Below are 26,966 nucleotides of genomic sequence, written 5' to 3'. Positions count from 1 at the left end.
TTCCTCTTCTCGCCTGGTCACCTTGGGGCTCCAGGGGCATCTCTGGTTCACTTTCCTGCCGTGACCGTCATTGCCAACTCCCTCCTCTTCGGTGCTCTGGGTTTCGGGGCATGAGCAAGGGGCCAGTCACGGTGGCGCAGCGGTAGAGTTGCTGCCTTACAGCGAATGCAGCGCCGGAGATCCGGGTTCAATCCTGACTACGGGCGCCGTCTGTAAGGAGTTTGTACGTTCTCCCCGTGACCTGCGTGGGTTTTCTCCGAGATCTTCGGTTTCCTCCCACACTCCAAAGACGTGCAGGTTTGTGGGTTAATTGGCTTGGTAAATGTAAAAATTGTCCTTAGTGTGTGTAGGATTCTGGCCTCTCTCCACTGGCTCCCAGTACAGTACAGAATCAACTTCAAGCTCCTCCTATTCACATACAAAGCCCTAAACAGGCCTTCCCACCCTATATCAAAAATCTTCAAACCCACCACTCTATCTCCAGGTCCCTCAGGTCGGCCGACTTGGGGCTACTCACTATCCCGCGGTCTAGGCTTAAGCTCAGGGGTGACCGCGCTTTTGCGGTTGCAGCTCCTAGACTGTGGAACAGCATCCCTCTCCCCATCAGAACTGCCCCCTCCATCGACTCCTTTAAGTCCAGGCTCAAAACATATTTCTACTCCCTAGCGTTTGTGGCCCTCTGAGGGGGCGCTGCGAACTGCTTATGTATGTGCTGTTATGTTTGTGTGCCAATGTATGTTCGTTCTTAGTACCTGAACTGATGTACAGCAACGTGGGTTGTTTTTAAATGTGCTGTACAAATAAAATTGACTTGACTTGACTTGACTAGGATAGTGTTAGTGTGCGGGGATCGCTGGTTGGCGCGGTCCCGGTGAGCCGAAGGCCCTGTTTCCGCGCTGTATCTCTAAACTAAACTGAACGAAACCAGTCCCTGTGGCTTCTCCACACAGGCACACTGGGTCTTCCTGTGTCTCCCGGTCTTCCGGGTGGAATCCCGGTCCATGGCGTGCCTGGTTCCGGTATGGCCACGGCTCACCGGGATGCTCCTGTATTCGTACCATAAATAATACTCCATGCCCTGAGTCCTCGTCCAACGGAGAGCCAAATGTGAAGGAGCACAAGGAAAAACATGGGCCTGATTGATTGCCAGCTCAATATCTGGCAGCCTTGAGTTACTCGTGCCTATGTAATGGAGAGGTGCTGAGTGTGAAGATGGCAGTGAGGCTGCTGCTGGGAAACTACCAGTAATTATAACCAAATGTGGATGCGTTCTGATGACAGGGGAGATAACTCAGGCAAGCACTGCTCATTCCTCTTACCGGACTGTGATTGATACAAGACCATTTCCAACCTTCAGGGAGGTAAAACATTCAACATGCTGTTGCAACGTTTTTGAACAAAAATCCAACATCTGCTGCCATAAAACTACTGATATTTCAAAAATATTCTTGACAGCTGTACAGTTACCCTTTGCAAGCTGGTTACTGCAACTGATGATAATACACAGCCTGTCGGTTTAATGTCCCTTCCTTTCTTCTACCTGGTCTGGTCTACACTGATCAGCCAAAACATTATGACCACCTGCCTAATATGCTGTTGGTCCTCCGTGTGCAGCCCCATACGCAGCAGGGTGTGATGCACTGTGCATTGTGACACATTCCTCCCATGACCACCATTAAAATTTTCTGTGACTTGTGCCACAGTCGACCTTCTGTCGGTTCGGACCAGACGGGATAGCCTTCGTTGCCCTCGCGCATCGATGAGCCTTGGGCGCCCAACACCCTGTCTGTCGCCGGTTTGTGGTTTGTCCCTCCTCGGACCACTGTCGGTCGGTACTCACCACTGCTGACCGGGAGCACCCCACTAGCCTTGCCGTTTCACAGATGCTCTGACCCAGTCGTCTAGCCATAACAATTTGGCCCTTGTCAAAGTCGTTCAGGTCTTTACTCCTGCCCATTTCTCCTGCATCCAACACGTCAACTTCAAGAACTGACTGTTCACTTGCTGCCTAATATATCCCACCCCTTGACAGGTGCCACTGTAACAAGATAATCAATGTTATTCACTTTGCCTGTCTGTGGTCATAATGTTTTGGCTGATCACTGTATATAGCACCTGTGCATGTAAACTTTCAGCATTGTAGTCTTGGATTGGTGCATGTTTGGCTCAGAACCAAAGATCTGATGTAAGTTTATAATTACACTGCAATACATGCCCACCCCCTGTTTTTTCCCTGTTCTTTCTCCATCAAGTAATTACCTAAGTTCCACTTGAAGACCTTTAATGACTTTCTATCCTTTTGGTTTGCTGGAGAATGCATACTAATTCATGAACATTTTTTCTTCAGACTCCAGTTTTGTTGCCAATCACCTCAACTGGCAGCATCTTTGGAGAGAAGGAACGTGTGCCGCTTCGGGTCGAGAGCCTTCTTCAGACTTCAGAAGAAGGGTCTCGACCCTAAGCATCGCCCATTCCTTCTCTCCAGAGATGCTGCCCGTCCCGCTGACTTATTCCAGCATTTTGTGTCTATCTTCGGTTTAAACCAGCACCTGCAGTTTCTTCCTACACCTATAGGAAGTTCGGCATGTCCCCAAAAACCCTCACCAACTCCTACAGATGCGCCGTAGAAAGCATTTTGTCAGGATGCATCACAGCTTGGTTTGGGAACAGCTCCATCCAAGACCGCAAGAAATTGTAGAGAATTGTGGACACAGCCCAGACCGTCCCGCAAACCAACCTCCCCTTCCATTAACTCCATCTACACCTCACGCTGCCTCGGCAAGGCCAGCAGCATAATTCAGGACCCAGTCATTCCCTCTTCTCCCCTCTCCCATCAGGCAAGAGGGACAGGTAGTTTGAAAACGCACACCTTCAGATTCAGGGACAGTTTCTCCCCAGCTGTTATCAGCCAACTGAACCGTCCTCTCAACAGCTAGAGTGCAGTTCTGCCTTCCCATTCACCTCATTTGAGACCTTTGAATTCTCTTCAATCAGACTTTCTCAAACTACAAAGTTATATCTTGGCACAATATGTTGTATCATTCTCTTTTATCTGTACGCTTTGGACAGCTTGATTATATTCATGTAGTCTTTTCTTTGACTGGATAGCACACATACAAAAGCTTTTCATTGCACCTTGGTGCACGTGACAATAATAAACTAAGCTAAAACTAAAATAAATTATGCCAATGTTTCAGCTATTAGAAACAGTTTGCCTTTGATGTTTACCACCTACAGCACTTGACTCAAGGTCATTAATTCAAATTTAACTCCTTGACCGTCTATGAATTTTTCAGATTTAAGTGGATGGGACCACCAAGTGACAACTTAGTTTTCCGAGGGAACATGTTACCACTGTTGTCACAGCCAATAGATACTGTTAGAAGGTGGTCACTAATGTAAAACGTAAAGCTATATCAGAGGAATATGTCTGAAGAAGGGTCTTGACCCGAAACGTCACCCATTCCTTCTCTCCAGAGATGCTGCCTGTCCCGCTGAGTTACTCCAGCATTTTGTGTCTACCGTCAAGCAATATCAGATCCACTTTTCATAGCGTCAAAATAAAAGAATGTACTGTTAGAAAGGAGATGAGGCGGAAAGGAGATAGAGCTCTAGGTGCTGGTGGAATCAAGGGATATGGGGAGAAGGCAGGCATGGGTTGCTGGCTCGTAGGGCCAAATGGCCTCCTCCTGCACCAATTTTCTATGTTTCTATGAATTTTTCAGAGGGTGATGAACCTGTGCAATTCAATGCCACAGAGGGTTAACATAGAAACATAGAAAATAGGTGCAGGAGGAGGCCATTCGGCCCTTCGAGCCAGCACCGCCATTCATTGTGATCATGGCTGATCGTCCCCAATCAATAACCCGTGCCTGCCTTCTCCCCATATCCCTTGATTCCACTAGCCCCTTGAGCTCTATCTAACTCTCTCTTAAATCCATCCAGTGATTTGGCTTCCACTGCCCTCTGTGGCAGAGAATTCCACAAATTCACAACTCTCTGGGTGAAAAAGTTTTTTCTCACCTCAGTTTTAAATGGCCTCTCCTTTATTCTAAGACTGTGGCCCCTGGTTCTGGACTCCCCCAACATTGGGAACATTTTTCAGGCATCTAGCTTGTCCAGTCCTTTTATAATTTTATATGTTTCTATAAGATCCCCGCTCATCCTTCTAAACTCCAGTGAATACAAGCCTAGTCTTTTCAACCTTTCCTCATATGACAGTCCCGCCATCCCAGGGATCAATCTCATGAACCTACGCTGCACTGTCTCAATTACAAGGACGTCCTTCCTCAAATTAGGAGACCAAAACTGTACACAATACTCCAGATGTGGTCTTGCCAGGGCCAACTGCAGAACTGCAGAAGAACCTCTTTACTCCTATACTGAAATGCTCTTGTTATGAAGGCCAACATTCCATTAGCTTTCTTCACTGCCTGCTGCACCTGCACGCCAACTTTCAGTGACTGGTGTACAAGGACACCCACTTGCTGGACCTCCCCCTTACCTAATCTACACCCTACATCCGGGCTACTATTTGGGGGTCTGTCGGCTTGTGGAGGCCAAGTCAATGGATATTTTTAAGGCAGAGATAGACAGATTCTTGATTAGTAACGGTGTCAGGGGTTATCATTTGGCCCATCCAGTCTGTGATAGTATTCATGCTCCATGCAGATCTTCTCTGAATATCTTCAAGGTTACAGGATTTCAAGAGTCAAGAGTGTTTTATTATCGTATGTCCCAATACAGAACAATGACATTCTTACTTGCAGCAGCACAACACAATATGTGAACATAATACTCAGTATAAATAACACCATAAATATGTATATATATTTTAAAAAGCTTCAGTGATCATGCCAGACCTACCATGCTATGAATCTTAACTTGGTGGTGAATCTGTGGAATTCTTTGCCACAGAAGGCTGTGGAGGCCAAGTCAATGGATATTTTTAAGGAGGAGATTGACAGATTCTTGATTAGTACGGGTGTCAGGGATTACAGGGAGAAGGCAGGAGAATGGGGTTAGGAGGGAGAGATAGATCAGCCATGATTGAATGGTGGAGTAGACTTGATGGGCTGAATGGCCTAATTCTGTTCCTAGAACTTCCCAACAGTTTCTCCCCATCTGTTACCAGGTAACAACCATCCAACCACAACTAGAGAGCAGTGTTGAACTACTATCTACCTCTTTGGTGACTCTCGGACAATCTTTGATCGGACTTTACTGGCCTTATGGGAGGTGGTGGTGGATTTCCGCAGGCGCAGCCATGTCCCCCCGACACCGGTGAACATCCAGGGAATGGACATCGGGAGGGTGGACTCTTATAAGTACCTGGGTGCCTACCTCAACAATAAACTTGACTGGACCGAAAATATCAATGCACTGTACAAAAAGGGCCAGAGCAGACTTTACCTGCTGAGGAGACTCAGGTCCTTTGGAATGCAGGGGGCACTCCTAAGGACCTTCTACAACACTGTGGTGGCATCAGCCATTTTCTATGGAGTGGTCTGCTGGAGCAGCAGCATCTCAGCAGCGGAGGGGAAGAGACTTGACAAGCTGGTCAGGAAGGCCAGCTCTGTCCTGGGTTGCCCCCTCGACTCAGTGCAGGCGGTGGGAGAGAGGAGAATGATGGTAAAGTTAACATCGCTGCTGGACAACGACTCCCACCCCATGCTGGACACTGTCACTGCACTGAGTAGCTCTTTCAGTGACAGACTCCTTCACCCCAAGTGCGTGAAGGAGAGATATCGGAGGTCCTTCCTTCCTGCTGCTGTGAGACTGCACAACCAGCACTGCTCCCAGCAGACCGGTCAAAAGACCAGTTAACAGTAACAGTAAAGAAAAAACCCACAGTAAATGATGACAATTATCCTTATCTTATTTTTTTTAAATAATGAATGTCTCTATCCACTTTGCTGCTGTAAGACTGCAAATTTCCCCAGTTTGGGACAAATAAAGGAATATATTATTATTATTATTACCTTGCACTAAACATTATTCCCTTATCATGTGTCTATACATTGTAAATGGCTCGATTGTAAACGTGGATTGACTTTACGCTGACTGGTTAGCACGCAACAAAAGCTTTGCACTGAACCTTGGTACACGTGGCAATAAACTAAACTAAACTGAACTCATGAACTGGTGCTTTCTCTGAATCACTGGTGAACTTTGTGAAGCAGAGGTTGTGGCAATGGTTCTGAACGGTACAGGAACTTGCAGTACCATCCCCTAACATTGATTAGACATTCTGTTTTGATGCTGTTGATTGAGTGATAAGACCTGTCAGGATTTTAGTGTGCAACCCTCTGCTCAACTTTGATTAATGATGGAACCCTTGAAGACCACAAATGGCCACAAATCTCATTGACAGATGACACTCTTGACAATCAGCCTTCAGGAAGGAGATGAGGAGGAATTTCTTTAGTCAGAGGGTGGTGAATCTGTGGAGTTCTTTGCCACAGACGGCTGTGGAGGCCAAGTCAGTGGATATTTTTTAAGGCAGAGATTGACAGATTCTTGATTAGTATGGGTGTTAGGGATTATGGGAGAAGGCAGGAGAATGGGGTTGAAAGTGAAAGATAGATCAGCCATGATTGAATGGCAGAGTAGACTTGGTTGGCCGAATGGCCTAATTCTGCTCCTATCACTTATGAACATGAATTATGTGCTTCTTTAGTTTAGTTTAGTTTAGTTTAGTTTAGTTTAGTTTAGTTTAGTTTAGTTTAGTTTAGTTTAGAGATACAGCGTGGAAACAGGTCCTTCGATCCATCAAGTCCCAGCCGATCATCGACCACCCATACACTAGTTCTAGCCTACACACTAAGGACACTCACTATGCAGAAGCCAATTGCTCTACAAACCTGCACATTTATGGAATGTGGGAAGAAACCAGAGCACCCAGAGAAAACCCACGCGGTCACGGAGAGAACGTACAAACTCCGTACAGACAGCACCCGAAGTCAGGATCGAACCCGGGCCTCTTGCGCAGTAAGGCAGCAGCTCTACCGCTGCGCCACCGTGCCCCTTCCCTGTTAATGATTGAACCGATGGCCCTTGACCCAGACGTGCAACTATTACCTTCTGAGCCAAGGATTGCCAAATTGTCCAAGCCTGTTTCTGAATGCCACGTGGTAGTCTCGTCCCATGTCTGCAGGCAGTACTTGCTGGTGGGATCCAGTTCCTCATTGGCAATGAAGTGTGATCCAAACTCCAGTGACCCTTGGGCCAGAAGGAGACTTGCCAATGGTGCTTCCTATTTGTGCCACTCACATACACTGCACTTCGCATTGCCTTTACAAAACATGCCTGAGAGGTGCAAATTATATTAGTAAATACCGATCCTGGCCTTTGGTGCGGTCTGTGCGGAGTTTGCACGTTCTCCTTGTGACCGCATAGGTTTTCTCTGGGTGCTCTGGTTTCCTCCCACATCCCAAAGACATACAGGTTTGTAGGTTAATTGGCCCGCTGTAAATTGTATAGCAGCATAGAAAAATAGAAAATAGGTGCAGGAGGAGGCTATTTGGCCCCTCGAGCCAGCACCGACCGCCATTCATTGTGATCATGGCTGATCATCCATAATCAGTAACCCGTGCTTGCCTTCTTCCCATATCCCTTGATTCCACTAGCCCCTAGAGCTCTATCTAACTCTCTTTTATATTCACCCACTGAATTGACCTCCACTGTCTTCTGTGGCAGAGAATTCCACAAATTCACAACTCTCTGGCTGAAAAAGTTTTTTCTCACCTCAGTTTTAAATTACGTCCCCTTTATTCTTAGACTGTGGCCCCTGGTTCTGGACTCCCCCAACATTGGGAATTTTTTTCCTGCATTTAGCTTGTCCTGTCCTTTCATAATTTTATACGTCTCTATAAGATCCCCTCTCATCCTTCTAAACTCCAGTGAATACAAGCCCAGTCTTTCCAATCTATCCTCATATGACAGTCGCGCCATCCCGGGGATTAACCTTGTTTGTAGGCAGTAGAGGAAAATGTGGGATGACATAGACCTGGTGTGAACAGTGTCAAGTCAAGTCAAGTCAATTTTATTTGTATAGCACATTTAAAAACAACCCACGTTGACCAAAGTGCTGTACATCTGATTAGGTACTAAGGAAAAAAATGAAACATACAGTAGCACGCAAACAGTTCACAGCGCCTCCTCAATGAGCCTCAAACGCTAGGGAGTAGAAATAGGTTTTGAGCCTGGACTTAAAGGAGTCGATGGAGGGGGCAGTTCTGATGGGGAGAGGGATGCTGTTCCACAGTCTAGGAGCTGCAACCGCAAAAGCGCGGTCACCCCTGAGGTTAAGCCTAGACCGCGGGATAGTGAGTAGCCCCAAGTCGGCCGACCTGAGGGACCTGGAGTTAGAGAGGGGGGTTAGAAGATTTTTGATGTAGGGGGGGGGGAATGTCCATTTAGGGCTTTATACGTGAATAGGAGGAGCTTGAAGTTGATTCTGTACCGTACAGGGAGCCAGTGGAGAGAGGCCAGAATCGGGGTGATGTGGTCCCTTTTACGGGTACCCGTCAGGAGTCTCGCTGCGGCATTTTGGACCAGTTGCAGGCGGGACAGGGAAGATTGGCTGATCCCAGTGTATAGGGAGTTGCAGTAGTCTAGGCGGGAGGAAATGAAAGCGTGAATGATTTTTTCTGTGTCGTCGAATTGGAGGAAAGGTTTGATTTTAGCTATGGTTCGAAGTTGGAAGAAGCTGGCTTTTACCACAGCGTTGACTTGCTTATCAAATTTTAATGCAGAGTCAAATATCATGCCGAGGTTTTTGACATGCGGTTTGACTAGGCAGGATAGACTTCCAAGATTGCCTGTTATCGATTTGATGGAGTCGGGGGGGGGGGGGGGGGGGGGGGGGGGGGGGGGGGGCGAATAGGATGACCTCAGACTTGCTCTCATTTAATTGGAGGAAGTTCTGTGCCATCCAACATTTTATGTCCTCAAGGCAGTGCAAGAGGCTGTTTAAATTTGACTGGTTGTTGGGTTTCAGGGGGAGGTAAAGCTGAGTGTCATCGGCATAGCAGTGGAAAGAAATGCCGTGCCTTTGAATGATTTGGCCAAGGGGGAGCATGTATAGAGAGAAGAGAATGGGGCCTAGGATGGAGCCTGGTGGAACTCCGCAGGAGAGACTAGCTGGAGCAGAGGAATAACTGCCTATGTTGATGGCGAAACTCCTATCTTTGAGGTACGAAGCGAACCAGCTCAGGGCAGTGCCATCAATGCCAACCGCGTACCGGAGACGGTCAATAAGGATGGTGTGGTCCACTGTATCGAACGCTGCGCTGAGGTCGAGAAGGAGCAGGATTGCACAGTCGCCGGTGTCGATGGCGAGAAGCAGGTCGTTGTGTACCTTCAACAAGGCAGACTCTGTGCTGTGGTGGGCTCTGAAACCTGACTGGAAACTTTCCAGGATGGTGTTTTGGTGCAGGTAGGGCACTAATTGGTTTAGAATTGCCTTTTCAAGGACTTTTGACAGGAATGGCAGTTTGGAAATGGGTCTGTAGTTGCTAGGCAAGATGGGGTCTAGGTTAGGTTTTTTCAGTAGGGGCTGGAGCACCGCGTGCTTGAAACTGGTTGGAACAGTGCCAGTGGCCAGAGAACTGTTGATAATAGAGAGGATGCTGGGACCGGCTATTGCAATGACATCCTTCAGAAGGGCAGTGGGGGCAGGATCAAGGGGGCAGGTTGCAGGTTTCATAGTGGAGACAAGCTTTGCAAGGGAGGATAGAGTGACGGGTTGGAAGCAGTCCAATTTAGATGAACAGACTAGTGAGACAGCTAGGTCACGGGTGGGAGGGGAAATGTTCATTCTAATGTTCTCAACTTTGTTGGTGAAAAATTTAGCGAATTCTTCGCACTTAGCAGGGGACCCAACTAAGCTGGTACTGGGGGCGGGACATATGACAGAGGTAATTGTTCTAAATAGGACCTTGGAGTTATGAGAGTTTTTGGAAATAAGGTCGGAGAAGTATTGTGCTCTAGCAGACTTTACTGCTTCCTGGTATTTGAGAAGATTGTTTCTCAGAATTTCGAAGGAAATTTGAAGCTTGTCACATTTCCACCTCCTTTCTGATTTTCTGCACTCCCTTCTTAGGGCTTTGGTGGTGTCATTGAGCCACGGCCGACCTTTGGGCTTAAGCTTTTTTATTTTAAGGGGAGCGATAGAATCCAGGATGGAAGAGCAAGTGATATTAAATAAAGAGGCGAGATCTTCAGTGCTGAGATGGGGGAGAGAGGCCTCAATAGTGCAGATGTTGGGGGCAGCTGTGAGAGCCTCGGAGAATTTACTGGCAGTCAATGAATTTATGTCGCGGGAGTAGCGAACAGGGAGATGAGATTTTGCGGGAGATAAAGGCAGAGATGCATCAAAAATGATAGCGCTGTGGTCCGATAGACAGGCTTCAGTAGTTTCAATGTTGTTGAGTGTGGTTAGTGTGGGCCGAAGGGCCTGTTTCCTATAAACTAAGGCCTATAAACTAAGCTAAATTTTAACGTGGAGAATTTTTCAAAGTCACAAATACTTTAAATTCGGCCGTGAGAGAATTCTGGGGACTATTTCTTGAGGGTCTATCATCATGGATGTAAGTTATTCAAGAGCAATTTTATTTTCCGGAATAATCTTGCAAGCCTACTTTGAGCGTATTGACAAAAGGCTGTCTGACAGTTTCAAAATATAACCAAAGGCAAAAAGGCATCTTTGCTTTTTCTAACATTTTTTGCACATACTACCTGCCTTGCAATGCTGCACAAAACTGACCTTGGATATTATAGTCTAACCAATAAACACACCTTCGCTCAGTCTGCCTGGACCTACCTAATCTCCCGGTTGCCAAACACTTTAATTCCCCTTCCCATTCCCACACTGACCTTTCTGTCCTGGGCCTCCTCCATTGTCAGAGTGAGGCCAAATGCAATTTGGAAGAACTGCATCTCATATTTCGTTTGGCCAGCTTACAACCCAGTGGTATGATCATTGATTTCTCTAACTTCAAGTAACCCCTGCATTCCCTCTCTCTCCATCCTTCCCTCTCCCAAATTGTACCAGCATCTCATTCTCACCTAGCAACCACCTAACCATGGCCTGTTTCCTTTATCATCGTTAATTTTTTGCATATCTTTCATTCATTTGTTCTATATCTCTCTACTTCACCGTCTATATCTCTCGTTTCCCTTTCCCCCAACTCTCAGTCTGAAGAAGGGTCTCGACCCAAAACTTCACCCATTCCTTCTCTCCAGAGATGTTGCCTGTCGTGCTGAGTTACTCCAGCACTTTGGGCCTATCTTCAACATAATGCAACCATACTTTTCTTCTCTATCTGTCACCAACACGCACACTTCCTCGACAAAGAGGCAAAAATCAGAATTGAAGATTACGTGTACAACGAATATAACTGCATAGACTGAAATAGTCAATGCTCATAAACATTAAAAAATATCATTAAGCCAGCTGGACCCAGCTATGTTTGCAAGCTACTTTTATTACACTCTGACACACTGAATTTGCTAATGATCAGAGCTATGTACCGAATCCAAAGACGTACAGGTTTGTGTGCTAATTGGCTTGGTAGAATTGTAAATTGTTCCTAGTGTGTGTGCTGTTGTTGTTCGTCCTTCGGGTTCGAAGATGACCATGACTTCACTTTTAGTTAGAGGATTGGTGACTGTAGGTCCGGAAGTGACTGGTGAGGCCAATCCGGGCCCGGAAGGCACGCCCACACGTAGGACACAAGTGGATGGGTGCTGCAGTGGAAGTGGAGGTAGCCTGGGCCTTGCGCGCGGTGCGTTTCCTCTGGGCCTCTGCAGTGCATCTGTTCTCTACGCCACGTTGGACGGTCCAGAGCAAGAGACTCCCAAGTGCTGAGGTTGATGTCCAAGTCTTTGAGGGAAACTTTGAGGCAGCCCTTAAACCGTTTCTTCTGTCCTCCTACTGAGCGCTTGCCCTGACACAGTTCTCCACACAGAAGCTGTTTTGGAGTCGACTCTCGGGCATTCTGACGACAAGGCCTGCCCATCTGGCTTGGGCTTTCCGTAGGAGGGTGTGGATGCTGGGGATTCTGGCCCGTTCCAAGACCTCTGTGTCGGGAATTTGTGCAGGATAGTGTAGTGTACGGAGGATCGCTGATCGGCGCGGACTCGGTGGGCCGAAGGGCATGTTTCCGCGCTGTATCTCTAAACTAGACTAACCTAATCTAAATTGGGGAAAATAATTGTAGACACAAAAAACTGGTAACTCAGCGGGTCAGACAGCATCTCTGGAGAAAAGGAATAGGTGACGTTCCGGGTCAAGATTCTTCTGCAGATATTAATAGTTCTTTGTTAAGAAAGAACTAACTTGTACTTGCATAATTTTCAGATGTATAGACACTTTGTGCTGGCACTTAAAACAGCAACTGGTCCACCGATCACCATTTTATTTGCTGAAGATTTTTTTGAATGTAATTTATCTTAAATAGTTCTATCGCCATTGTAATTAATGAAAGTAGGAGAAATTTGAGATTTTTATCGTGTTGTACCATTTTGAGGGCAGTGAAAGCACTTTTTATTTGACGACTATGACTAGGAAACAAAACATGCACAATATTCCATTTTGTAGCACAAAATAGGATCCATATCAGCCTTACATTTCCATTTAAGCTTTTGTGAAAATGTTATGCTCGGATGTGGCAAAGGCAGATATGAAAGTGACATTTTAGAGGCTTTTAAATAGGCTCGTGGATACGCAGGGAATGGAGGAATATGAATCACGTGCAGGCAAAGGATGTAAGAAAATAACTGCAGATGCTGGTACAAATCGAAGGTATTTATTTCACAAAATGCTGGAGTAACTCAGCAGGTCAGGCAGCATCTCAGGAGAAAAGGAATGGGAGACGTTTCGGGTCGAGATCCTTCTTCAGACTGAAAATCACAGGAAAGTGGAACAAGAGATATCGAACAAATGAATGAAAGATATGCAAAAAAGTAACGATGAATGGGTGACGTTTCGGGTCGAGACCCTTCTTCAGACTGATGTCAGAGGGGCGAGACAAAGGAAGGATATAGTTGGAGACAGGAAGATAGAGGGAGAACTGGGAAGAGGGGAGGGGAAGAGAGGGACAGAGGAACTATCTAAAGTTGGAGAAGTCAATGTTCATACCGCTGGGCTGCAAGCTACCTTGCAAGGGTCTCGACCCTTCTTCAACTTCTCTCTAGAGATGCTGCCTGTCCCGCTGAGTTACTCCAGCTTTTTGTGTCTATCTTCGGTTTAAACCGGCACCTGCAGTTCCTTCCTACACTTATGGACTTATCTCCCTTCCCTCTTTTACAATGTTCCTTAAAAGTAGATCTGACGAAGTTTACGTTCTACCCACAAATCGATGTTAAATTTTGTATGCTTACACTTTCATGAAGCATCTTGGGACATTTTGCTGTGTTATAAGTGATTGTCGTTATGAAAAACGCAGTAAGTTTTTTAGATTTAGATTTAGAGATACAGCGCAGAAACAGGCCCTTCGGCCCACCGGGTCCGCGCCGCCCAGCGATCCCTGCACACGAACACTATCCTACACCCACTAGGGACAATTTTTACATTTGCCCAGCCAATTAACCTGCAAACCTGCACGTCTTTGGAGTGTGGGAGGAAACCGAAGATCTCGGAGAAAACCCACGCAGGTCACGGGGAGAACATACAAACTCCGTACAGACAGCGCCCGTAGTCGGGATCGAATCCGGGTCTTTGTCCCTAGTTGGTATAGGTTGGTTCTGGTTGATTACCGCACAAACACCTCATAAGTGGTTGTCTCCCGCAGGTCGCAGTGAGTAGAGTAGTGATTGAATTTTGAAGTGGGCCTTTTTGACCATGTTGAGGAGATCTAGTTGCTCAATCCCCTTTTTAAATGAGTTAACATGGGGAGCAGCACCTGTGTTGGGTGGTAACAATGTGCGGGGATCGCTGGTCGGCGATGACCCGGTGAGTCCGTGCCGTATCTCTAAACTACAATTAAACTATCACGTTGTGCTAGAAGTCCCATGTTGCTGAGTTCACCTCGATGTTAACTCCATGTCCCTGGCTTCACCTTGCGGAGTGGTCAGCCAGGTTTCTGATTGAAGGAACCCATTTGGAAGACTGCAGAAAGTTTCGCTCAGGTGGGCAGGTTGCCTCATTACCACAGTGATAATGAATGTTTGGAAGCAAAACTACCGTTAATCCCTGCGTTACTCTCAACCGTGAAGTGCTGTTGATGAATGACCAGCATTATGTGTAGACCAACATGCAAGTCACCTCTCTCTAACCATTTGTAGGGAATGAAACCCCCTCCCTGCAAAACAATCAAGCCGGTGTTAATCAGTCGCACAACGGCTCCTTTAGTGCATGCGACACTCAATGGATATATCTACCGACTGAGGAACAAAAAACAGCGGTAAAGATTGGGAAAAACTCTGCAGTTTCGAAATGAAGTTTAGCTGGGCAACTCAAACGCCCCAGAACGAAGGAGATTATAAAATGTGGTGAACACTACCTGGTCCATGTGTAGGAAGGAACTGCAGATGCTGGCTTAAACTGAAGATAGACACAAAAAGCTGGAGTAACTCAGGCAGCATCTATGGAGAGAAGGAGTGGGTGACGTTTCAGGTCAAGACCCCTTCGTCAGACTTCATGGTCCATCACAGGTTCTGAACTCCCGCTATCGAAGGGATCTATAAGAGGCGCTGTCTCAAAAAGGCAGCCAGCGTCAACAAGGACTCACACTACCCTGGCCACACACTCACCTCATTCCTGGCATCAGCAAGAATTCATAGGAGTCTGAAAACTGTAACGTCTAGCTTCAGGAACAGCTTCTTCCCAACAGCCATCAATAGACAATAGACAATAGGTGCAGGAGGAGGCCATTCGGCCCTTCGAGCCAGCACCACCATTCAATGTGATCATGGCTGATCATTCTCAATCAGTACCCCGTTCTTGCCTTCTCCCCATACCCCCTGACTCCGCTATCCTTAAGAGCTCTATCCAGCTCTCTCTTGAATGCATCAGCCTATTGAACACTACGAACTCCAACTAAACTCCGATTGACAACCTGCCTGACTGCACGAGCAACTTTGGGCTTTGTTTTAATTTTGCACTGTATTGTTTTTATATGTAGATTGGACTTTTTTTGTCAAGTTATCATATTATCTGTTGAGTGACTGTGTTTATAATCCTCTTAAGCTGCAACTGCAAGTAAGAATTTAATTGTTCCTTTTCATGTGACAATAAAAAAACTCTTGGCTCTATCTCCCGACTCTGAAGAAGGGTGTCTGATGTACATATGTGGCCCTCAAATGTAATTGCTTCACATTTAGTGACCATGCCTTTAGCTGCCAAGATCCAAAACAGTAGAAAGGACACAAAGCCTGGAGTAACTCAGCGGGTCAGGCAGCATCTCTGGAGAAAATGGATAAGGTGACGTTTCAGAGTGCTGGAGTAACTCAGCGGGTCAGGCAGCATCTCTGGAGAAAATGGATAGGTGACGTTTCACAGAGTGCTGGAGTAACTCAGCGGGTCAGGCAGCATCTCTGGAGAAAATGGATAAGGTGACGTTTCAGAGTGCTGGAGTAACTCAGCGGGTCAGGCAGCATCTCTGGAGAAAATGGATAGGTGACGTTTCACAGAGTGCTGGAGTAACTCAGCGGGTCAGGCAGCATCTCTGGAGAACATGGATAGGTGACGTTTCACAGAGTGCTGGAGTAACTCAGCGGGTCAGGCATCATTACTGGAGAACATGGATAGGTGACGTTTCACAGAGTGCTGGGGATCTTATCGAAATGTATAAGATTATTAAGGGGTTGGACACGTTAGAGGCAGGAAACATGTTCCCAATGTTGGGGGAGTCCAGAACCAGGGGCCACAGTTTAAGAATAAGTAGTAGGCCATTTAGAACGGAGATGAGGAAAAACTTTTTCAGTCGGAGAGTTGTGAATCTGTGGAATTCTCTGCCTCAGAAGGCAGTGGAGGCCAATTCTCTGAATGCATTCAAGAGAGAGCTAGATAGAGCTCTTAAGGTTAGCGGAGTCAGGGGGTATGGGGAGAAGGCAGGAACGGGGTACTGATTGAGAATGATCAGCCATGATCACATTGAATGGCGGTGATGGCTCGAAGGGCCAAATGGCCTCCTCCTGCACCTATTGTCTATTGTCTATTGTCTATTGTAACTCAGCAGGTCAGCCAGCATCTCTGGAGAACATGGATGGGTGACGTTTCGCGTTCGGACAAAGCGTCTGAAGACGGGTTCCAACCCAAAATGTCACGTACCCATTTGTATACCTTGGGTATGCAAGCAAATAATTTCACTGTGCCTCGTCAACATAAAGTATTCCATTCCATTCACCAGAGATGCTGCTGACCTGCTGAGTTACTCCAGGACTTTGTGTCTTTTTCCAAAAGTCTGCTTATTGAGGAAGAATGTTTTCAGGTCTAATAGTAGATATTTTTTGTCAAATAATAGATATGGGACAGGGTTATAGGTCTTCCAGTTTTATCCTTTTAAATGTGGCACGGTGACGCAGCGGTAGAGTTGCTGCCTTACAGCACCAGGGACCCGGGTTCCATCCTGACTACGGGTGCTGTCTGTACGGAGTTTGTACATTCTTCCCGTGACCGCGTGGGTTTTCCCCGGGTGCTCTGGTTTCCTCCTACACTCCAAAGACATACAGGTTTGTCGGTTAATCTGGCTCTGGTAAAAATTGTAAATAACTGGCCTTGGGATAGTGTCGAATAGTGCTCGAGTGCGGGGATCACTGGTCAGTGTGGACTCGGTGGGCCGAAGGCCCTGTTTCCGTGCTGTACGTCTAAACTAAACACCCAAATTAAGAGGAGCCTTCAACTGACCTCTTTGAGTGAAGTTGTGTATATCTCACGATTTTGTCCTTTCAACTCTGCCTTCTGCCGATCGATCCAATCCCCCAATGCTGGAGTAACTCAGCAGGTCAGGCAACATTTCAGGAGAGAAGGAATGGGTGACGTTTCGGGTTCTCCCCCTGTTGCTCAGCTCTGATTGCTGCAAAAATCAGACACCAGAACCATCCTACCAACAACTCGAGAGTGGTCCTGAACTACCATCTACCTCATTGGAGACCGAACTATCTTTGATCGGACTTTACTGGAATTTTGGGCACCATATCAGAGGAAGGATGTGCTGACCCCCGGAGAAGGTCCAGAAGAGGTTTATGAGAATGATCCCAGGAATGACTGTGTTAACTTATGATAAGCGTTTGACGGCACTGGGCCTGTACTCGCTGGAGTTTAGAAGAATGAGGAGGGACCTCATTGAAACGCACCGAATAGTGAAAGGCTTCGATAGAGTGGATGTGGAGAGGATGTTTCCACTAGTGGGAGAATCTAGGACTAGAGGTCGTAGCCTCATAGAATTAAAGGACGTTCCTTTAGGAAGGAGATGAGATGGAATTTCTTTAGTCAGAGGGTGGTGAATCTATTGAATTCTTTGCCACAGAAGGCTATGGAGGCCATCAATGGATATTTGTAAAGCAGAGAGATGGATTCTTCATTTGTACGGGTGTCAGGGGTTATGAGGAGAAGGCAGGATAATGGGGTTAGGTGGGAGAGATAGATCAGCCATGATTGAATGGCGGAGTAGACTTGATGGACCGAATGGCCCATTTCTGCTTTTAGTACATGTGACCTTATGACTTTAACTTGCACCAAACGTTATTCACGTTATTCCCTTTATCATGTATCTGTACACTGTGGATGGCTCGATTGTAAGCATGTATTGTCTTTCCGCTGACTGGTTAGCACGCAACAAAAGCTTTTCACTGTACCTCGGTACACGTGACAATAAACTCAACTCAACCCCAACTACGACACCAACTTTGGTTTAAACCAGCACCTGCAGTTCCTTCCCTACACCCTCCCACAATCAGTCTGAAGAAGATCCCGACCTGAAACTTTGCCTGTCTGTGTTCTCCAGAGAGGCTGCCTGCCCTACTGAGTTACTCCAGAACTTTGTGTCTCTCCTTGAGGTCATGTTGGGTCGAAAGGCCTGTTTCCATGCTGTATGACGCTATGTCCCCTTATTTCTTGTGCGCTCGGTTGTCAAATGTTCCTTCCTAATGGTCTTGTAAAAGCACTTTCAGATGTAATGCAATGTTAAACATACAACATGTATACAAGTTGTTACTGCTGCAATGCTCTCTCGTGCTTAATTTCAAATATCTTTTGACAAATGACCAATATTGAATTGCTGGCATGCCCTGTGCTTTGCACTCCTCTAAAGATAGAAAATGAACACATGCATTATTCAATTTAATCTTTTGTGTAAACATTAGTTTAAATTAGAGATCTGCTCTGGAGCTGCAGAAGCTAAGCAGATTTTGTTGGCTGTTGCTCAGTTCTGATTGCTGGAAAAATCAAATTACAGACAAATATTGTGGATAATTATCCTAAGCCTTAATGGCTTTTAATGCTCCAAATATATCAGCAGCCACATCTAGTCAGCAGTGCAAAAGGATAGGAAGGAACCGCAGATGCTGGTTTAGTCAAGGGAGAGGGAATCTAGAGATACGGAAGGGTATAATAGACAATAAATAATAGACAATAGGTGCAGGAGTAGGCCATTCGGCCCTCCGAGCCAGCACTGCCATTCAATGTGATCATGGCTGATCATTCTCAATCAGTATGTTGACAAAACATTTGTTGTCTGTCATTTTCACACCTTACCCTTCCACATCACCGTTTTATTTGCTGAAGATTTTTGTTTGGATTATTTTTTAATGTCATTTATGTTAAATTGTCCTATCGCCATTGTAATGAATGTAGGAGAATTTTTTTAAGATTTTTATTTTGTTGCACCATGTTGAGTGCAGTGAGAGTGCTTTTTATTTGACAGCTATAACTAGGAATGAAAACATGCATGAAATGTGAACCTATGGGTCCACATCGACCCCCATTAGTCTGAAGAAACGTCTCGACCCGAAACGTCACCCATTCCTTCTCTCCTGAGATGCTGCATGACCTTCGATTTGTACCAGCATCTGCAGTTACTTTCTTACACTACCCATTTCCATTTAAGCTAGCAATTTTTGTGAAAATGTTATACATAGATAGGGGTGCCAACTATCTCACTCCCAAATAAGGGACAAGGTGACATCACCGCCCCGCTTCCCACTTGACCTCACCTAGCCAGCGGCCACATGCTCCCGCTCCACCAATGGCGGCCGCCCGGGCTACGCAACCTCCGTTAGGTGGCGCCCGGGCCTCCACTGTCCAGACCTACAGAGGCGTCTGGGCCTACACTGTCTGGATCTACACTGTCCGGACCTACAGCGTCCGGGCCTACAGCGCCCCCCCCCCCCCCCCCCCCCCCGGGCCTACAGCGTCCGGGCCTACAGCGCCGTCCGGGCCTAATACAGGACAAGGGCGGTCCCATACGGGACAAACCTATTTAGCCCAAAATACGGGATGTCCCGGCTAATACGGGACAGTTGGCAACCCTGTGCATAGATGTGGTGAAGGCATATGAAGGTGACGTTTAAGAGGTTTTTAGATAGACAAGTGGATATGCAGGAAATGGAGTGATATGGGTCACATGCAGGCAGAGGATTAGTTTAACCTTAGTTATTTACTTATTTAGTTTAGTTTATTGTCATGTGTACCGAGGTACAGTGAAAAGCTTTCGTTGCGTGCTAACCAGTCAGTGGAAAGTCAATACATGATTACAATCGAGCCATTTACAGTGTACAGATACATGGTACAGGAATAACGTTTGGTGCAAGGTAAAGCCAGCAAAGTCCGATCAAGGATAGTCCAAGGATCACCAATGAGGTAGGTAGTAGTTCAGCACTGCTCTTTGGTTGTGGCAGGCATCATGTTCAATAAACTGAACTAAACCAAGAACGGACATTGTGGGCTGAAGGGCCTTTTCCTGTGCTGCACTGTTCTCTGCTTACTGAGAAATGATTAGTGGGGTTTGCAGTTGTAAATGTTAACCTGGATTTTTGCCGTTGATTTACAGCAAGATTATTGATGGCACACAACGTGCTCCTTATAAACAGAGCTATTTAAATAACAAAGGTTTGGGAAAGAAACAAAACAGTGCATGGTAACGATTGCAGAGTCAAATTTCAAATTTCAAATTCCAGCTGGCTCTTCGTGTGATTTCTGAAAACATTTGGAATCACAAAGTTAGAAAAGTTTTTATGCTTCAAAACTCAAATTAAACTGGAGTAGAACCTCACGTGGAAATGTAATGAGAAAAAGAAAGAATGAAATCCAATAATTATTTTGCAATCACCACAGGATCTCCACCTTGGGAATCAATTTGTTGTTGCAGAAAACAATTCACATTTCTGCCGTAAAATGTTTTAGTGCAACGCCAATGAAAACGTCAATTTTAGTAACTTCTTTCGCATTATTTTTATCGGCTCTGACTCTGGAAAGTAAAGCAAGCCCAATCACATATTTTTTAAGAAGGATTTTGCCTTTCAACACTGAAATATTGGCCGAATACTGTTTGAGGCAGATACTTTGTCAAACTACCAAAGGGGGGGGGGGGGGGGGGGAACGGTCTCAGGTTGTCTGAAAATGTGCCAACCCCGTTAACAATGCACGCTGAGGATCTGTTTAATGTGCGGAAATTAGTCATCTGCCGTCTCGTGTGATCCTGCTCCAGTGGGACAAATAATTGGAGACCTAATTGAAGAAGGAACAATCCCACTTGACCTGCCAACAGCACTGCTGATTGACTGACGCGCTTCCTTTTTCATGTAGGCACTTGTTTCAAATTCAAAATGCACTCTGATATCGAGTCATAGAGTCACAGTGATATAGCGTAGAAACAGGCCCTTCGGCCCAACTCGCCCAAACCGGTCAACAATGTCATAGCTATACTAGTCCCACTTGCCTTCGCTTGGTCCATATCCTTCCAAACTTGTCCTATCCATGTACCTGTCTGTTTCTTAAATTATGTGATAGTCCCAGCCTCAACTACCTCCTCTGGCAGCTCGTTCCATACACCCACCCCCCTCTGTGTGAAAAAGTTACCCCTCGGATTCCTATTAAATCTTTTCCCTTCAGCTTGAACCCATGTCCTCTGGTCCTCAATTCCCTTACTCTTGGAAAAAGACTCTTTGTGCATCTACCCGATCTATTCCTCTCATGATTTTGTATACCTCGATAAGATCTCCCCTCATCCTCCTGCGCTCCATGGAATAGAGACCCAGCTTATTCAACCTCTCCCTACAGCTCACACCCTCTAGTCCTGGCAACATCCTCGTAAATCTTTTATGAACCCTTTCATATAGTATAATATACTAGTCCAATTAAGTCTAATACCCACCCAGTATCAGCTTGAGGGTCCAGATTAATAACAATAGCAACCTCTCCCTCTCCTCCCCTGTGCCCCCACCTTGAATCCTGCCTGTTTCTCCCCACCTCTTCCCTTGCTACTTTTGTCCCTCTAACGAGGCACGGTGGCACAACGGTAGAGTTGCTGCCTCACAGCGCCATCGACCCGGGTTCCATCCTGACTATGAGCGCTGTCTGCATGGAGTTTGTACGTTCTCCCCGTGACCCGCGTGGGTTTTCCCCGAATGCTTCGATTTCCTCCCAAACTCTGATGAGGTACAGAGGTTTTTTAGGGTAAGAAAATAACTGCAGATGCTGGTACAAATCGAAGGCATTTATTCACAAAATGCTGGAGTAACTCAGCAGGTCAGGCAGCATCTCAGGAGAGAAGGAATGGGTGACGTTTCGGGTCGAGACCCTTCTTCAGACTGATTTGTAGGTTAATTGGTTTCGGTAAAATAAACAGTAAATTGTTTCGGATAGCATTAGTGTGCGGGGGTCGCTGGTTGGCGTGGACTCGGTGGGCCGAAGGTCCTGTTTCCGCGCTGTATCGCTAAACTAAACTGAACTAATCCTTCACTTCACATTCTCCAGACCTTTGCAGCACTGGTTTCCTTTGTAACGACGTAAGGTTCAGTGTGTGTAGAGGAAAACTATCACAAGAGACTCACCACGTAAAATAATTAGCTCACAAGCAAAAAAAATCCAGAAATTGCCTTTGGCATAAGTGAGAAAAAACATATTCTCTGCGTGAGGCAACAATGTTACCTGAAAACTAAAATAAAAATCGAAGTTTGTTCTGAGCTATAGCTGACACTCAGCCCCACAGGTCATCCAAATGCAACTCAAAGAGGAAAAACACCCTCATTAACATCGATACCATCACTGAGAAAGCCCGTCAATGTCTCTACTTCGTTAGAAGATTGAAGAGATTCGGTATGTCGATGAAAACTCTCATGAACCTCTGCAGGTGGAGAGCACATTGACTGGTTGCATCGCGGCCTGGTTCGGCATCTCAAATGCCCAGGAATGAAGGAGGTTGCAGAAAGTGGTGGACACTGCCCGATCCATCTCGGGTTCTGACCTCCGTCGTCACCGTCAAAGGGATCCACAGGAGACTCTGCCTCTTCAAGGACCCACACCACCCTGGCTACACTCTCCTCACATTCCTGCCGTCGGGAAGACCGCCGTGCCGCGCGGCAGAAGGCCCTGGTGTAGCGGCTATCTCCCGGCAACAAGCCTCGGAACCAGGAAGCCCGCCCGAAGAGGGTTAGCCGCCGAGCCCGGCCCCTGCTCGACCCCGAGGACTGGAGAGGACTGGAGGGAGTCAAGATGGCGGAGGACGCAAGAACAAAGGGTCGGCAAGAGGAACCGGGGTCTTGCCTTCCGCGACCTTAAGGTCATCTGCCGGCTGGGCGAGGAGAGGGACAGTGGTTCGCTGGACGATCCGGAGAGAGGCGACGGCTGGAGGGCCTGCAGTAGGAGGGCAACTACCTCACTCCCAAATAAGGGACAAGGTGACATCACCGCCCCGCGCCCCACGTGGCCTCACCCAGACAGCGGCCACGTGCTCTCGCACCACCAATGGTGGCCGCCGGGCCGGGAGGCGCGTTGTTACGCAATCTCCGTTTGGCGGCGCCCGGGCCTACACTGTCCGGATCTACACTGTCCGGATCTACAGCATCCGGGCCTACAGCGTCCGGTCCCACAGCGCCCCCCCCCGGGGCCTCCACAGCCTTCTGTGGCAAAGAATTCCACAGATTCACCACCCTCTGACTAAAGAAATTCCTCCTCATCTCCTTCCTAAAAGAACGTCCATTAATACTGAGGCTACGACCTCTGGTCCTTGACTCTCCCACTAGCGGAACCATCCTCTCCACATCCACTCTATCCAGGCCTTTTCACTATTCTGTACCTTTCAATTAGGTCCCCCCTCATTCTTCTAGACTCCCAATATTCCAAATGCGGCCTGACCAGCCTCCCAGCCTGTCCACGTCCTTCTGCAGAGTCCCTGCTTTCTCTACACTACCTGCCCCTCCACCTATTTTCGTATCATCCGCAAACTTGGCCAAAAAGCCTTCAATCCCCTCGTCGAAATCATTAATATACAATGATTTGGACGAGGGCCCAGTATCAAGCCCCGTGGAACTCCGCTAGTCACTGGCAGCCAACCAGAAAAAAGCCTCTTTATTGCCACTCTTTGCCTTCCGCCATCCAGCCAACCTGCTATCCATGCTAGTATCTGCCCTTTGATATTGTGGGCTCTCATCTTCCTTAACACCCTTCCATGTGGCAACTTATCAAAGGCTTTCTGACCATCTCGGTAGACAACATCTACTGACTCTCCTTTGTCTGCCCTGCTATTTGCTTCTTCAACGAATTGTAACAAATTTGGTCAGGCAAGCCGTCCCCTTCACAAAGCCGTGCTGACTTTGGCCTATTTTATCGTGTTTACTGTCATTAGGCAGTACAATCATATCAGCCATGATCTTATTGAATGGCGGAACAGGTTTAAGCAGCCTATTCCTGCTCCCAATTCATATGTTCATTCATACGTTTGACTTATTATTGTTCATGTATTGAAAGAAGACACCATCTCTGTTCAGACTGTATACATTTTAACTGGATCTGGCAAAGAATATCATTATTTTATCTAATGACTGTAAATTGCCTTGAACTTTGCTAATGATAATGAGTGATCTAATTATAGGCAACAACTACTTGCATTTTAATTGTGTCTTCAATGTGGCAAAACATCCCAAGCTACTTCATGGGTATGATCAAATAAATATCTAACAAAGAATCATTTCACAGACCATCTTAAAAGAGTCTAAAAGGCCCAACAGAGGATGTACTGAGCAGAGGAAACACAATCTGCCACAGGCAATGATGGTCCAATTCTATACTGCCATCGTAGAGTCCATCCTTACCTTTTCCATCATGGTCTGGTTTGGCTCAGCCACCAAGCACGACATCCGGAGGCTGCAATGAATCGTTCGATCAGCTGAGAAGGTTGTTGGCTGCAACCTTCCCCCCATTGACGAACTGTACACTGCAACGGCCAGGAAGCGAGCGGGCAAGATCACCTCTGACCCCTCTCACCCTGGCCATAAATACTTTGAAGCACTTCCCTCTGGAAGGCGACTCTGGACTGTCAAAGTAGCCACAGCCAGACATAAAAATAGCTACACTGACCGGACCTACACTGTCCGGGCCTACACTGTCCGGGCCTACAGCGTCCGGGCCTACAGCGTCCGGGCCTTAAGCGCCCCGTGGGCCTAATACGGGACAAGGGTGGTCCCGTACAGGACAAACCAATTTAGTCCAAAATACGAGATTCCCCCGGGTAATACGGGACTGTTGGCAACCCTAGAGGAAACCAAAGTTCTTGGAGAAAACCCACGCGGTCACGGGGAGAATGTACACACTCCACACAGACAAACACAAGATCAAACCCGGGTCTCTGGCGCTGTTAGCGCTGTAAGGCAGCAACCTTACCGCTGCGCCACCGTGCCGCCCATTCAAAATAGGCATACCTGAGGAGATTTTACAGAGGACCAGGGAGCCGAGACCTCCGAGCTTTAACAAGCTGGAGGTGATTGTCTCTCCACTAATAAGGCTTCATTAAATGCATTCCCCACGAAGTCTTTGAATTAAAACCCGCGTTCTGGTTCTCACACTTTCACCATTGCAGCCCAGGCACATGCTGGAAAAAGAAACGACAAACTCAACTTCTACGCCATTGACACATTTTCCAATGTTCAGTTCAGACAAATCCAGCTTCAGACGAGTTAAGTTTGTTCACATTAAGGGTCTCATTCTTCGTGCTGAAAGAACGCTGACAAATGGGCTGTGTGTGTGGGTGGCCGCCTTCTGTCAGATGCCACTTAAATCAGAATTAATGGCAAATCACTGTTTACCCCAGTCAGTTATGCTGTATCAGCTCCAGGGAAGCTTGGAGCCAGAGATATCTGCACTGATAGATTTTAAATCACAGCGATAAATTCAAAACAGACGCAAAGGAGAGACAACTTCACCAATATCACGCACAGCACCGGGTACAGCACGTACTCCTTCCAGTGAAAGACCACTATCATTCCCCGGAGGTAGATGGATGTTTGGAACAATTAAATATCTACCATATGCCAGAAAGGTACCTACCGCCCGTATGACCAACATGTTTCACCGTTAATGACAGCCACTGAGATGCTGGCACGCACATGCATGATTGGAATGCCTTCATAAAGGTAAATATTATCTTTAATATCAACACTTCAAGGGAAAAAAAAGTGACTTTGTTACATTGCAAAAATGCGCCAATTTTTAAATACCATTCGTCCAAAATGGAACAATATGATGATCACACGGAGTTTACTTTCAACGGTATTTCAACGGTAAATAATGGAAATTCAACAATGAATTAAAACTGTCCCGGTTTGTGCAAACTTTCTCGTGGCTGTAGAAATACAATCATGCCGTTGCAAACAACATCACGCCTCGCTACAAGTGGAAAGTTTTGAATTCGTTAATTAATTGTCGCTGACCCGCTCAAAGCAGCGAGCCCAACTTCTGTTCAAAGTGTATGTACAGTTCCGCGGTAACAGCGCCCGACTGCTTTGACAAAGCAGGCCAGTGGCTTCTCATCAAACTCTGGCTACAACAAAGAGGCTGTCGACAACGTTTTCACCCAGCTGAGCAGGACATAAATGGAGCACTCACGTTTAGCTGGCAGGTCGTAGCCCAGTGTTATTTTGGCCTCTCCAGTGTTGCAGCCGTTTAGCTGACGGCAGGCCGACAACAGCTTGGGACCGGCAGCTCTGTGTATACAGCCATCAACTGAAAGCAAAGCACAGAGGGGGAAGGACACCGTCAGAAATTCATGCTGCTCTCCTGATTTATTTTAGTCATTCATATCACAAGCAAAAATAAATAAAAAAAATAGGTAGGAAGGAACCGCAGATGCTGGTTTACCCCAAAGATAGGAGTAACTCAGCGGGACAGGCAGCATCTATGGAGAGAAGGAACCGATTTTTAATTAGTTTAGTTTAGTTTAGAGACACAGCGTGGAAACAGGCCCTTTCGGCCCACCGGGTCTGCGCCGACCAGCGATCCCCGCACATTAACGCCATCCTATACACACTAGGGATATTTTTTTTAAACATTTACCAAGCCAAATTAACCTGTACGGAGTGTGGGAGGAAACCGAAGATCTCGGAGAAAACCCACGCAGGTCACGGGGAGAACGTGCAAACTCCGTACAGACAGCACCCGTAGTCGGGATGGAACCCGGGTGTCCGGCGCTGCATTTGCTGTAAGGCAGCAACTCTACCTCTGCGCCACCGTGACGCCCTAATCTGGGCTATGTCCACAATTCTCTGCAATTTCTGATTACATTTCTGATATAATGGAAATAATATTTGTTAGATAATTTCATTTTTGTAGCAGTAACTAAATAGATTTATAGAAAGATACTGTTCAGATGTAGGTCATTTGTGTCAATTTATTGATGCACTTATGCCATTAGTCACTTAGCTCTTTGCTGTGCCACCGTGCTGCCAAAATTCACTTTTCTTAGATGTTACTCGTGTCTGTACTACATTTCACGGGTGAACCAGTTAAGGTTTAATGGGAGCGCAGGAAT

The 26,966-nt window shown here is 46.6% G+C and overlaps 1 protein-coding gene across 2 annotated transcripts in view; it reads right to left on the bottom strand.

Moving 5' to 3' along the window:
* LOC144596824 (ADP-ribose glycohydrolase MACROD1-like) overlaps positions 1-26,966 on the bottom strand; it is a 1,032,359-nt gene that overhangs the window by 669,344 nt on the left and 336,049 nt on the right. For both annotated transcript variants that reach the window (XM_078405658.1, XM_078405659.1), the window contains exon 6: positions 26,045-26,161. In XM_078405658.1, the coding sequence (XP_078261784.1) occupies positions 26,045-26,161 (117 nt within the window). The remainder of the gene's footprint in view (positions 1-26,044; positions 26,162-26,966) is intronic.

This window comes from Rhinoraja longicauda, chromosome 9 (assembly GCF_053455715.1).
Source record: "Rhinoraja longicauda isolate Sanriku21f chromosome 9, sRhiLon1.1, whole genome shotgun sequence".
Classification (NCBI taxonomy): Eukaryota; Metazoa; Chordata; class Chondrichthyes; order Rajiformes; family Arhynchobatidae; genus Rhinoraja; species Rhinoraja longicauda.
This window is presented reverse-complemented; position numbering and strand designations above follow the sequence as displayed.